General features: G+C 39.4%; 1 protein-coding gene across 2 annotated transcripts in view; it reads right to left on the reverse strand.

The window, feature by feature from the left end:
* The window catches only part of LARGE1 (LARGE xylosyl- and glucuronyltransferase 1), a 641,175-nt gene that overhangs the window by 31,188 nt on the left and 595,714 nt on the right, over positions 1-14,273 (reverse strand). For both annotated transcript variants that reach the window (XM_063447549.1, XM_063447551.1), the window contains exon 10: positions 5,162-5,317. In XM_063447549.1, coding sequence (XP_063303619.1) covers positions 5,162-5,317 — 156 coding nt within the window. The remainder of the gene's footprint in view (positions 1-5,161; positions 5,318-14,273) is intronic.

The raw sequence follows: 14,273 nt of genomic DNA on the forward strand, positions 1-14,273 counted from the left end.
TTAGCCTCATGGGAAATATAGTCTGCAAACATAGTGAAGGTTAGCAATCACTGCATTAAGCTGTGAACAGATAGAGCAACAGAAAATTGAGAAACATTCCTGTAGAGTGGGATTTATTTAATAAACTGGGAATTGTGGGGCTTTCTTAAGCTCAATAATATTAGGACAAAGTAGGTGAACTAAAAAAAACAAAAAAAAAAAAACTCAAACATGGCTATTTACAGGTCAGCCTAAAACTGGAGGTTAGAATGTTACTTTATTTTTTTGCCTGTCTATCTTACACACAACTTCCAGGTTACTGATGAAGCTTGGTACCTAAAGGAGCACAGCAAGGCCTTCCAATATTCACTTGTCAGGGACATTGTGGGAGGAAGTAACACGGTGTAGACACCTTCATGCCACAGGCTACTATAAATTTTGCTTCTCTATGAAAGTACTCACTGTGACGGACTGCCTGGCACCCCGACCGGGTACCTCTGTCAATCGCTGCTTGCTAGTATTTGCAAGCACCATAAGCACTGTACTGGAACACCATAACCACCATAGACCCCACGAACTGCCGCAGCTTGGTTGGGGTCTCGTCGTCCTCCACCCACCCTGGACCCAAGAACAGGATCCAGCTTCAAGTGGGTAGACCTCTCCTAGCCCAGAGAGCGTAGCAGGAACAGCTCTTATAAGAGCTAGTGATTATACTCAGGGGAGTATTGTGATTATAGCAATCCCCAGAGTGAATATAGTTCTCCAATCCACAAAACATGAGCCGAGACTTCATGAAGGGGTAAACTAATCTCTCTTGGATGGGAGCCACACTTGGCCTTGTATGACAATCCCCATGCAAGGGGTACGCGCACAGGAACCTTGTGGGAAACTGATTTGCAACTTCACAGACCAATAACAATAAGGTTACATGGCACGACACTCCCACACACAGCACACAATCCCTCCCCTCTGCCTGGGAGATAATTGGATCAGTAACTGTACTAATTCTAATCCAATTATCTCCAAGCACAGAAAAACATACAATTTTAACACCCCAAAAGTACCCTAAACCCCTAAACCCCCCCCCCCCCCCCAAATGTTACATCCCCTGATAGCCCTGATCTGGGTGACCAACATATCCAAAAATCACCCAGATCAGGAATTTCCTGGAAGTCTTATTTTTGACCGACCGTGTACATGGTCCTATGCCCAAAACAGTTCCAGGGAATTAGGGCTCTCTGTCTGGAGTACAACAGTACATAACTCACATGAACAGAGCCTTTTCAAAGTATTTTAGCCAGGTCTATTTCAGGGGCCATAGTCACAGGGTAAGAGGCTGGCCAGCAGGCTCCTCCAAGAACCAGTGAAGAGGCTCAGTTCGTCACACTCACTTTTGTTATAGTTCAAAGCGAGTGAGGCTTTATAAATCCCCTTAGTAACAGAAGATGTTACCAAGGGGATTTATAAAAAAAAAAAAAAAAAAAAAACAACCTAAAGCTCCTCAGCTTGCTGGTCTTATTGTAGTACTTATGGTCCCAGGGACAAACTTGTGACTTGCCCACTGGGCACCCCCTAGCACAGAGATCTATCTTGCTCTTCCTCGATGCAGACGATCAGTTGCTTAATTATATCCAAGGTTCATTGCAGGCAGGGAATGCAGGCAGTTGCCCTCTGCCTGTGAACACTGGCAAAGGAAACAGGAAGCTCCTCCAGTCACATCATGCGGGTATGGAGGAAAGGGGACTGATTATTTTCTATACGTAAATCAGTGTAAGTGTGTGTTAAATTGGCGTGTGTGTGTGTGTGTGAATAAATTGTGATTATATGTAAGCTAGTTTGAGACTGTATAATATAGACCTTCTGTTCATCCATGCTTCACCCACAGGCTGCTTTTAATTGCCCTGCCTGGGGACTCTTCCCCAAACAGGGCAAACCTCCTCCATGATGCCGACACACTGGCTTCATTGCCAGCATTCCAACATCTGAAAAAGAGTCATAGCACTACACAATTAAAGGACCACTATAGTTCTATAGTGCCCTGAGGGTGCCCCACCCTCATGGTACCCCTTCCGCCGGGCTGAAGTGGGAGGAAGGGGTTAAACACTTACCTTTCTCCAGCGCCGGGCTCCCTCGGCGCTGGGGACTCTCCTCCTCCTTTGGACGTCATTGGCTAAGAGCCGTATGCGCATTCAGTCAGTCCATAGGAAAGCATTCTCAATGCTTTCCTATGGATGCTGGCGTCTTCTCACTGTGAAAAATCACAGTGAGAAGCACGGAAGCGCCTCTAGCGGCTGTCAATGAGATAGCCACTAGAGGCTGGATTAAGAGGGTTCATTCTAGAGGAACCTGGCACCCAGACCACTTCATTGAGCTGAAGTGGTCTGGGTGGCTATAGTGGTCCTTTAACAAAAGGACTTCATTTTATGTAGTTGTGCAGTCAACACTGCCTTCCCATTACTAAAATGTCCTTATTACATCTAGGTAATAGGACCAAAACATTGACTGTATGCTGTCGCACATGCTGCTTAAAATAAAAAGTGTTTTTGTTTATTTTGAAGTCCCCTTCATGCTTTCCTTCACACTGAAGAAATCTTTTCCACCTGTGTATCTGCACACCATGTTGGCATGGTGTATTATAGGGCTGGTATAATGTATTTTTCTAGGGCTGGTTTTATTTCCCAGTCTGACCCAGTGTGGTGCAAGGAGGCAATAGCCGCAGTCACAATTTTTGTCTAACTTTTCAAGCAGTTCTCTCAGTCCTGCTTTTTTTTTTTTTATTTCCTGGTGCTATAAGGGTCCAAATCGATTCAGCAGCGCCAGAAGGTCTCCTTTGATTTGGCTTGAGAATTTACAAGTGGATTATATATTTAGGCCTAAGCAGCTGAAAAATATGGCTTGGTTTAGTTGGAAATATTTTGGTTAAACCGCTTTTGCATTAAAGGTGCCATAGGCACCATCTAAGTGAAGTTGTTATGGCGCCAAGATGCCCCCAGGCACACTTTTGTCTCAGGGAGTTAAACTTGTCTTTTCTGTAGAAACAAAATATTCAAGGATATGATATGTATGTAATCAGGTCCAACCACCCTGTTTGTGTCATAATTTGCCATCGCTTAAAATTTTGTTTTTTGACCTTCTTTTGGACACAAAACAGCATAAATGATGTGTTTTAATGGTTGATAGACTTTATTCTTTTTTTCTAACTATATTACTATGTAAGTATACTGTGAGCATATCAGAAGTTACTGAAAACACAGTTGATGTATATGAGCGCTTAAAGTGCAAGTGTTATATCGATTGACTGTGCTAAAAAAATAATCTCTTAGCTGCTACCACACTGTAATGTGCAACTCTCCAAAAATCACATCAAAAATAAACATCAATGTAAGCTAGCATATCTCACTAAAATGTTGAAGCATGTTATTTTCATTTTATTATAAAATTGTGCTGTCTAATGTATGCCACAAAGATGTTTAACACTGTCACTGTCTGGCTTGTCACAGCTGTCGTGGCTTTCACAAGCGTAATGTTATGCTCTGCACAGAAAAAATAAAGAATTAAAAAAAATAAAATAAATAAATAAATAAATAAATAAATAAACATCAAAGACACTAGGTGTAATATTAAGTTTTATACACATATTTAAGCGCTTCACTGAATCTGGTACAAAAAATATCTCAAGTGACTGTTTAGGAAATAAGCCCCTAGGTGTTTTTTTTTTTTAAATGGTGTTCATGCCAATTTACATTATAATAAATAGCAACCAGCTAGAATTTAGCTTTTACAATTTCTCTGTATATTTTCTTTCTTCTATATTAACTACACATCTTGATATTTCTTTAAAATATTATAAAACATTATGGGTATTTTTAAAATGTCACAGAAAAAAGACGTTTAGATGCATTTAGTGTAACATTAAGATATCTTGTCTTTCCACTTTTAACATAATTCATAATATTTATAAATGTGGTGGCGACACTTGTCACTTGTACATTAATCAGATAGCATGGGCTTGGTTTTTGTGGAATTGATGTTTGCTTAAATGAATACTCCAATGAACAAAAGGGCAAAAAATTGCAAATCAGTATCTAGTAGATATACCTCCAATTAAAAAATGCATGTGTTTTTTTGTTTTGTTTTTATGAACTGCAGCCTTAGCAAGCCCTTCCCTTTTTTTTTCCACTGGGAAAAATGACAAATCAGAGGCTGCTTGTTGAAAAGCCTCTGAATTGGTGCATTCGTACGCTCATGTACATGTGCATGTCTGATCTGAGGTCTGGAAGAGCTGTTCTGGTCTGTGTGGGAGGAGGCAGGCGTGCTCAAGTAGAGCGCACCATCCACCTCTGTTAGGAGGAGAGAGCTAACGGAAGAAGGCTATATACCTTCCTGGCTCATAAAGCACTTCAGGAAGCTAAAATTATTTTGGGATGTGAAGTGGTCATTTAACAATAGCCATCTGTTTGTTCCATTAAATATAATCCAAGAGTTTGGTACGTTAACTTTGAAGTTATTAAAGGGACACTATAGTCACCAGAACTACAGCTTATTGAATTTGTTCTGGTGAGTAGAATCATTGCCTTCAGGCTTTTGCTGTAAACACTGTCTTTTCAGAGAAAATGCAGTGTTTACATTACAGCCTAGTGATAACTTCACTGGTCACTCCTTCGATATCTTTTAGAGATCCTTTATGGGTCATGACTGCCTAAAATGCATCCAAACATTCAGTATCTCCTCCCTCTGCATGCAGACACTGAACTTTCCTCATAGAGATTAATTGCTTCAATTCATCTCTATGAGGAGATGCTGATTGGCCAGGGCTGTGTTTGAATCATGCTGGCTCTGCCCCTGATCTGTCTCCTTGTCCGTCTCAGCCAATCCTATGGGGAAGCATTGTATTTTATATTCAAGAATTTGTTAGGGAAGTCTGGAGTTCTTTGAGGGTGTAACACTGGAGTTAGTGATCTTGCGGTTTTCTTTGATTCTTGTTTTGAGTGTATGCAACACCCAAAGTTTCACACACTACTGTATACTATTACCCTATATATGCTTTTATGACTTTGTCTGTAGAACCCGTGTTATACTTAATATGTATATAAACATGAAAACAGAAATAATGTATTGACGGCCTCTCACAAGTATTTTCTAACGTCCCATAATTTATTTCTCCTTTGCAGGAAGCACTTACATTTTCGCTGTTAATGTCCGCTTCACTGGGACAACCAAAGAGTTCCCGTCTCAGAAGATTCCCATCATACTCCAAGAACGTTAAGTAGAGATTTCTGAAAAACTCTACATGTTTGTTTTTAACGCGCAGTTTTTTGGGGGAATTCCAGTGTATAACCTGTGGGAGAAGACAATGAGATATAATAAATACCAACAGTGTATTCTTAGAAGAAAACACAATACATGGGATGTTAAAATACACAGATTGAGTGTGATATACACAGGGTTCCACCCAATCACTAGCCATTGGCAAGTGAACATTCATCCCTGGCAAGTAAATGTATGCCTGTATAATAACATGGGACTTCAGGTGTTCAGTCCTAGTATAAATATGTATGCATATAAGCAGAGTACACAATGCATTGTGCCAATAAACCCTGTGAATAACATATAACAGGGGAGGTATAAATACGTAGAGAGATGTAAATAAATAAGAAGGAGTGAAATCAATAAATTGTAAAATGAGCATAGATAATAGCAATAAATCCTGCAAAAACCTCTGCGCTGAAGTGCTACTAGATACTGCACACCAAGAGTGACATCAACAACTTGGGCTGCTGCCTCTACTTATCGAACCTTTAAGATATTTTAGCATTTATTTGGGGGCACCCAATTTGGGGGCACCCCCCTTATTATAAGTTTTTTTTTGTAAAGATTGTTATATCCACATAATAATTTCACTGGCCCCCATCCCCTACCTTTTTGACATAAAACTTTTACCTTATGGGTTTAATACCCTCAGAACTAATGTATGATCCTTTTCCTTATCCAGGTCATTTTATTTTGTCTCCTCATTACATGACAAACCATAGTTCTAATTTTGTAATTTCTATTTTGTAATATGTTCTCTGCAATTATATCACCTGCTTTTATGAATAAAGAAACAAACAACAAAAAAGTCAGATCAAGTGGTGGTTTTCAACCAGTGCTCCTTGGTCACATTGACTTAGGGCTGCAATAGGCTAACTGTAAAATTTCCAGTGTTATACTCGCTGGAGAAAATGCAACCATAATTTGGCAAAGTTGACTTATTAACCCCTTTAGTTCTACAAAGCACCATTTTATTCCTCTGGGTGGGTAGGGAGTTTGACTGTATACATTGGCACTGAGTGTAATGGGCTAAGAAAGCACCTTGGCACATGGAGAGCTGCCGGTGCTCTGATCAATTACTATGGTTTGTGTGGGGAGCACCTGGGAAGGAGTCCAATATAAGAAGGTTTGTACTACAATTAGAATAATCATGTAAAGGCATTGTGTCGGCTTTGTACAGCAGTGTGAAACCAGAATCATTCTGATGCCAGATCAGTGTAGAGTCAGCAACAGCCCTTGCTCTCTTCTTTCAGTTCTATATATTAAAGCAAATATGTTTTGTACTTAGATCATTAAAATTATATATCAAAATATGGATATTTGTTTTACATGTTTTATAGTTATTATAGTTCTTTCACGTTTATTATGCTTCTGGTATACTTCACCAACAGCATTCTCTAATAACTGGTGCTGTTTCTGGCCACTTTACGTAACATTTATTTTATCAGTCTATGGAAGTATGTGTGTGTTAAGCTACCAATATGTCTGCTGAGTCTAATAGCACATTTGAGTGTTTCTGTGTCTGTCTAGGGTACATGTCTATATACCTCTCAATCCATGTCAGGATTATTTACGCAACTTAGAATTGAAAGTGAATTTCATATTTAAAGCCAGAATAGCCACTAAGAAGCATAGCTGACTTATTATGACATATATAACTATACTATTTTCCAGTTCGGCCAAGATGGCATAACAGCAAAAAAAAGAAAGAGGGTCATAGAAAATCTAGAAGTCCTTGACCACCGGTCTACATTACCAAAGATCACTGGAAAACCAGATAGTATGCTAGCAGTGGTTAATATTTATTTATTTATAAAATATTTCACTAGGATGGATACATTGAGATTTCTCTAGTTTTCAAGTATGTCCTGGTTAATGAGGTACTGTCCACAATCCCAACCAGCAACATTAGAGACCAACAAGCTCATATATGCCACAGCATCAGTGGTCCTCCAAATGCTTCACTACAAGATCGGGCTGAAGGAGAAACGCTGCCCACCATGGAGACTAAGACTGGAAGCTAAAATAAAGGCAACACATAAGTAAGTAGTAAGCCGGATCAACTTAACAGAGATGGAAAGAGCACGGATAGATCCTGGCTACTGAGGGGTATGCCCATACCAGAGGCAATTGAAATAGCAAAGCAAAGGCTGAAAGCACTGGCAGCCAGACTGTGCAGACACTGAGAATAAATGGCCTGTTCACCAAACATCCAAGATGTATGTACAAATGCATGGAAAGCAGAACACATGCACACAGAGCAGAAACTGAAGAACATCTGGGAGAAATAAGTATCACATAACACCAAGGCTCAATTCCTACTAGACCTGAAAGCAGAACACTGCTGTTGCAGAATGGAGAACTCAAATATACTTTTATTCCCTTTTGTTCGGCTGTCCGTATGCCCTGTTCGTTTACCGAACCCCCTCGCTGTGTGGCCCCTTGTTTGCACCATCATAATCACAGACCACCCCTGGCTGTTTACCACAAATTGGTTATTAGTTAAAGTGCTTTCCCTGTGTGGCCACCGTTTGTATAATCGAATGCACGAGTTCAAACAATTGGCGGCCTTTTTGTCTCCCGACCGAAGGCAGCGGTACATGGTCAGTGGCGGCGTGGAACTATTTTTGGATACGCTACCCCACGATTGCTGGGGAAACTGGTACAGCTGCCCATGCAATTTCCCCGAACAGTTAGGAGAACGGAGTTCGGGAGGCATAAACTACCAAACAAATAATCATGCTGTATAATCAGCATCTTGATATGCCACACCTGTCTGGTGGTTGGATTATCTCGGCAAAGGAGAAGTGCTCACTAACACAGATTTAGACAGATTTGTGAACAATATTTGAGAGAAATAGGCATTTTGTGTACATAGAAAAAGTGTTGTGTTTATAATTTTGTTCAGTGTAGAATGCTTGGCTCTGTACATGGTCAGCAAAACACTAAGAGCCATCAAGAACAACTCTAGATGCCAATTCCAGGACAAGTGAAAATCAAATGTGGCAAATACCAAGTTGATGACCTATTCCCAATGCTGTTCTGCATAGGCCTCAATACCCTTTTACCCAGATCATCATGAAGAGTGGATACGAATACAGTTTCAAGAGTGGATCTACCATCGGCCACCTACTCTACAAGTAGGTACATCACGCTGTATGCCTTAAGTGAGTGGGACATTGACCACTGATCCACCTACCTAGGATATATAGCAAGGTCATTGGAATGGCGATCGGACTAGATACGTGTGAGAGCATGAAAGTAAAAAGAGGGAAGATGATCAGGGCAGAAATAGCTGCACGTAATATAGGCTGGACCAGAATAAGTCCAGATAGGAGATACCCCAAAGGGTAGTTGAGAATGACAGGGCTAAGATTCTGTGGGATTTTCATATTCAGACAGACAAGCAAGTAGTGACAAACCAACATTATGGTGCAAGACAACAGTATGGCAAAACAGTAACCAATAACATGAGGAAGAAGGAACATAAGAAGCTGGACAAAACCCAAGTGCTAAACGAGGAGCTAGAAATGATATGGAAAGTGAAGGTACTAGTAGTCTCAGTTGTGATAGGAGCACTCAAAACTATTTCCTCTAAGTTGGGGGAGTGGCTTCAGCAGATTCCTGGTGGGACATCCAATATCACTGTCAAGAAGAGTGCAGTTCTAGGAACAGCAAAGATACTGAGCAGAACCCTGAGACTCAGAGGCCTCTGGTAGAGAACCCAATAATGAGGAATACACAAAATATATATATATATACACACACACACACATCTCCAAAGTGGTAAGAAAATCAACGTGTTTGTGCATGCCCGGGTGATTAGATTTATATAAGTAAAGTCCCATAGTCTTCAAGGCACAGATGTCAACTCATAGTGGCAACATATTTATTATATTATATATATTTATTAGTTGGTGGATTCAGTTGAAATTTCTCTGAACACAACACTTTTGGACTCAATGAAGAATAATGTTTAAACAGGCATTAATAACTCTATAATAGTATATATTAAGTTTAATAATGTATATTTAACTACAACCAGTCCATATACTCTAGTAACTAGTATCTAAATTTCTAACTTTAGATTTCTCTTAATAAAACATGGTTTAGTTTCACTTTTAGTGCAGTACAGATACATATTTAATCTTGAAATCCCACCACAGTTGTTATTCTAAGCTTACCCTAAAGGTGGCAGTAAAACCTTTATATTTCATGTAACATCTATTCTCTGAAATCTCATAAAATTCATCTAACCTTCAAGTCTCCCTCATTTATCTGTAAGTCACTATTATTGAGAGCTGTCAACAGCAAGCTGCAGGTCTGCAGTCAGAGAGATGTTGGGTGTTTGGCCAAGGAAATTAGAATCATTTAACCTATTCACTGCTAAATACACAGATAGGGTAGTTCACTAAACACTGGATTTTGCCTGAATGGTCAATTCTGCAAACCTGACTGAATATACACTAATATACACCAATCAGCAGGATACATATGCTGCTTTTTTGCATGTGAACAATAATTTGAAGTACTATTTCCCCGCTGGTTATGCAACTACTGGCCAGCATTTGTTAGCAAGCCACCACATTAAAATTTTTAAAAAATAGGCGAATGAGGGACAATGTATAAGGGTGATTTTAAACCTCCATTATGCCCCACCTGGCTTGATTAATGTCACAATTTGTGACCAAAATGTTTTAGTTTGTAATGCTGCCTTTAGTGGCCTTAAAATGTTGCCTGGACCCTTCTTGTTTGTCTTTATTAGTTCCCAGTACCAGACAGACAAAGCATACGTACAGGCAGTCAATCGTGAGTAAGGGGGACTCACACAGCAGTGAATTCTCCCCGGGTTAAATAAACACCAATATGCGCTGGGCTTGGCTTGCTAAGCCACATTATGTGTGGTTCACTATTATGTCAGTTAATGTATGCTAGGTATGTCAGTCACTCTCTGCATGATTTGACTCTATCACAGCAGTCCCTCTCTGCCTGATTTCACTATTAGTATACAATTTTCTTCTATGCTTGGTTTCACTAAGGCATGTAATATTACTCCAGGTATGCTTTTCAATTCACACTTTATAACCAATCTTTCTACCCCTAATTTCTGAATATTTAGATCCGTTACTGAGCGCTAAATGCTGGTTCAATATTAGTTTTGTGCATGATTAATACAGTAAAGTGTGTCAGCTCAGAAAGAAGCACCATTGAAGAGGAGGCTGATGCAGGTCATTGTGCAGTATACTACACTGCAGTCAAGATAAAATGATTAGTACATCACATACCTCCATCCACGCTATCTTCTTTGCATTGCCTAGTTAGCCATGTTAACATATCTGTCATTGTGTTTCATAGACATGAATGTCCTTCTACCATAAACAATGTTCTAGAAGGAATTGTTTGTTCTTTTATCTGTTTGTTCTTTTGTTTCATTAGTTTCAGGGTTCACTCTATATTCAAACACCGGTCCACACCACTGTTGACTTCACCCAGGTCTGTTCACATTAAGCATTTCTGAACTCATAATTTATACTTTGCTTAAGTATTCCAATAGTTTATACTCATGTTACACCAGTATTTCACAGGCCTTCGGTCACAGGAATCAATATATAAATGTAGTGTTTTCTATTTACCTACGTTAAACTTTATTTTAAATTATTAATGTCCTGGTTCATCAACAAGAGGCCTGCCTCAAGTCAATGGTAACAGCACCCCTGAGCTGAATTTAAAAAAAAAAAAAACAGTTTTTATGTTGGATGTATTTTACTGATGACACCTGCTAAACAGTAATGAACAAGTACAACATTACTTACACAGTTGGCTTCTATATGCTGACTTAATTGTAGCAATTAAGACACATAATTGGAAAATTCAGGCCAAAATAGCTATGACTATAGACAAATTGGAGAATTTTCCAAAACTAGCCAATTTTTCTTACATTTTGAGATTTCAATTCACAATTCCAAGTTTATTGTAGAACACCAGTGTCTATCTGAAATTGTAAAAGTTCACATGCCTGGTCTCATTGTTACACTGCACAGAGGAAAAGAATATGTGCTTTATTCTTATGTTTGACTTTGTCTATCATAGTCATGTGTAGAAGGCATTTCTTCTTAAACTACTTGATAGACTCACTATGAAATATATTCCAACAGTTGTAAATAAATGGCTTTTGCGTAAACATACAAAAAGAAGCCACAATCACATCCACGCGGGTGGGTTAGTGATGCAGACAGCGAGTCAATATTTCCCTCTAAAGACTGAGGGATCATCATCTTTTCTATCTTGCTTCTAATACATTTTTAAAATGATCTGTCTTGTTCTCAGTGGACTTGTCACTCATGCATTCTTAGCCATAGAAAACTGTGACATCATTATTACATGCTTTTACAAACTCTGGCATTATAACCAACCTACAGGAGAACTGCCTGAGGAATACCACTCAGGGGATAGATGCATTGAAGCACATAATTGAGAATAAAGGAGGATTTCCTGAAGACCAAAAGCATTCAATGCCTCTGTAATAGCTGAGCTGCATTGATAAAATAAAGGGCCTCTTTTTATTACTTATTGTGAAACACAAAAGAAGTGATGATGAATGTGACATATATCAATCAGACTGGTGCACTTGTGTTAAGAGAGATGGAAGGGTTTTGAAAATGCTGATGTCTTGGACAAACAACTTTAAGAAATGGTATACCGGTCTGTTGCTGTACAGGCTGTGTGTGATAAATATCACTCAGAAGTAGAAAATTAAAGTAAAAAATTAAAGAAAATTAAAGAGAGGCACTGAGGCTAGTGGTGTTGTGCAGAGAGGCACTGAGGCTAGTGGTGTTGTGCAGAGAGGCACTGAGGCTAGTGGTGTTGTGCAGAGAGGCACTGAGGCTAGTGGTGTTGTGCAGAGAGGCACTGAGGCTAGTGGTGTTGTGCAGAGAGGCACTGAGGCTAGTGGTGTTGTGCAGAGAGGCACTGAGGCTAGTGGTGTTGTGCAGAGAGGCTTGAAGACTATGGTGAGGCCTAATAGAAAGCAGTTGTTGTTGGGGGATTCCATCATAAGAGGTGTGGAGATGGACAATGGTCTTGTGAGGTGTCTTCCCGGAGCTACTGCTCACAGAGACAGGAGACGTATCTGTAATATTGTTAAGCAAGCAAAGCAGGAAGGGGAGTTGGATGTACTTGTCCATTTAGGGACAAATGACTTGGCTTGCAATGAGGTTTCAGAGGTTAAGGAAGTTTTTAGTGTTTTTGCCAATGATATACGGCAGGTTGCTTCCACATTGTCATTCTCTGAAGTTCTGCCTGTGCATAACACTCAGAACGACAGGCGGATGCGTATTAGGGACTTTAACTTGTGGCTTGGTGAATGGTGTCGGGAGCAAGGATTTGGCTTTATTGCTCATGGTAGCTCTGTTTGGAATGGAATTAAACTGTACAAAAAAGATGGTTTGCATCTTTCTCAAAAGGGAACAAATGTTCTCAGTGAGCAGTTCAGAGGTTTTGCTAGGATGTTTTTAAACTAGGAGGGGGGGGCAAAAGGGTGATAAAACATCAATCCAATTGTCCCCCAAAACAAGGACAGAAGGTGCCTGTAGCAAGTGTGTTAAAAAATGATAAGCTTAGAGTCATGTCTACAAATGCTCGCAGTTTAGGGAATAAGATCCATGAACTTGTGGCAATAATGGCAACTGATAGTGTAGATTTAGTCGCTGTTACTGAGACATGGTATAATGAGAAAAATGACTGGGACATAGCAATACCAGGGTACTCTTTATATAGAAAAGACAGGGAAGGCAAGAAAGGGGGAGGGGTGGCCCTGTATGTAAAGGATAGCATAAAATCTAGCCTAATAAAGGTTAGTGAGGCGAACATAGAGTCCGTTTGGGTTACGTTAGAATTTGGTAATCACACAGTAACTCGTGTAGGTGTGATTTATAGGCCCCCAGGACAAATTGAAGAGTTAGATAATCTACTAGTTGAAGAAATAGCTAAAATGACAATGAAGGGGGAAGTTATCATCATGGGTGACTTTAATCTTCCTGATGTGAATTGGAAAACAAAAATAGCTACTTGTGCCAGGAGCACACATATTCTAAACTCCCTACTGGGATTGTCTCTAAAACAAGTCGTTGAGGAGCCAACTCGTAAAGAGGCCATACTAGATTTAGTGTTAACAAATGGAGATTTGGTATCAGATATTACTGTAGGTGAAAGTTTAGGATCCAGTGATCATCAGTCAGTGTGGTTTAATATAAGAACAGTGACTGAGTCACACCACACAAAAACAAAAGTTTTAGACTTTAGAAAAACAGACTTTTCTAAAATTAGAATATGTGTAAAGGAGTCATTATCAGACTGGAGCAATTTATATGGAGTCCAAAAGAAATGGGATTATTTAAAAGTTGCACTACTGAAGGCAACACAAAATTGCATTAGGCTTGTCAGTAAAAGCAAAAAATTCAAGAAACCACTGTGGTACTCCGCAGATGTGGCCAAAATAGTAAAAAACAAAAGGTTAGCATTTAGTAATTATAAAAAAACCCAGAGTGAGGAAGACAGAATGACCTATAAGATTAGGCAGAAAGAGGCTAAGCAAGTTATAAGAGCTTCCAAATCCCACACAGAAGAGAAAATAGCACAGTCAGTAAAAAAGGGGGACAAAACTTTTTTTAGATACATAAATGAGAAAAGAAAAGTAAAACAAGGATTAGTTAGATTAAAAACAAAAGAAGGAAGGTATGTAGATGAGGATAAAGGTCTAGCTGACTGCCTCAATGAATATTTTTGTTCGGTATTTACAGATGAAAATGAAGGAAAGGGACCTCAGTTAAGAAAAATGATAAATGAGTCATTTATTACACGTGAGTTTACAGAGGAAGAGGTTCTATTTCAACTGTCAAAAGTAAAGACAAATAAGTCAATGGGACCTGATGGAATACACCCAAAGCTATTAAAAGAGCTTAGTGGTGTACTAGCAAAACCATTAA

This window comes from Pelobates fuscus, chromosome 3 (genome assembly GCF_036172605.1).
Source record: "Pelobates fuscus isolate aPelFus1 chromosome 3, aPelFus1.pri, whole genome shotgun sequence".
NCBI classification, from domain to species: domain Eukaryota; kingdom Metazoa; phylum Chordata; class Amphibia; order Anura; family Pelobatidae; genus Pelobates; species Pelobates fuscus.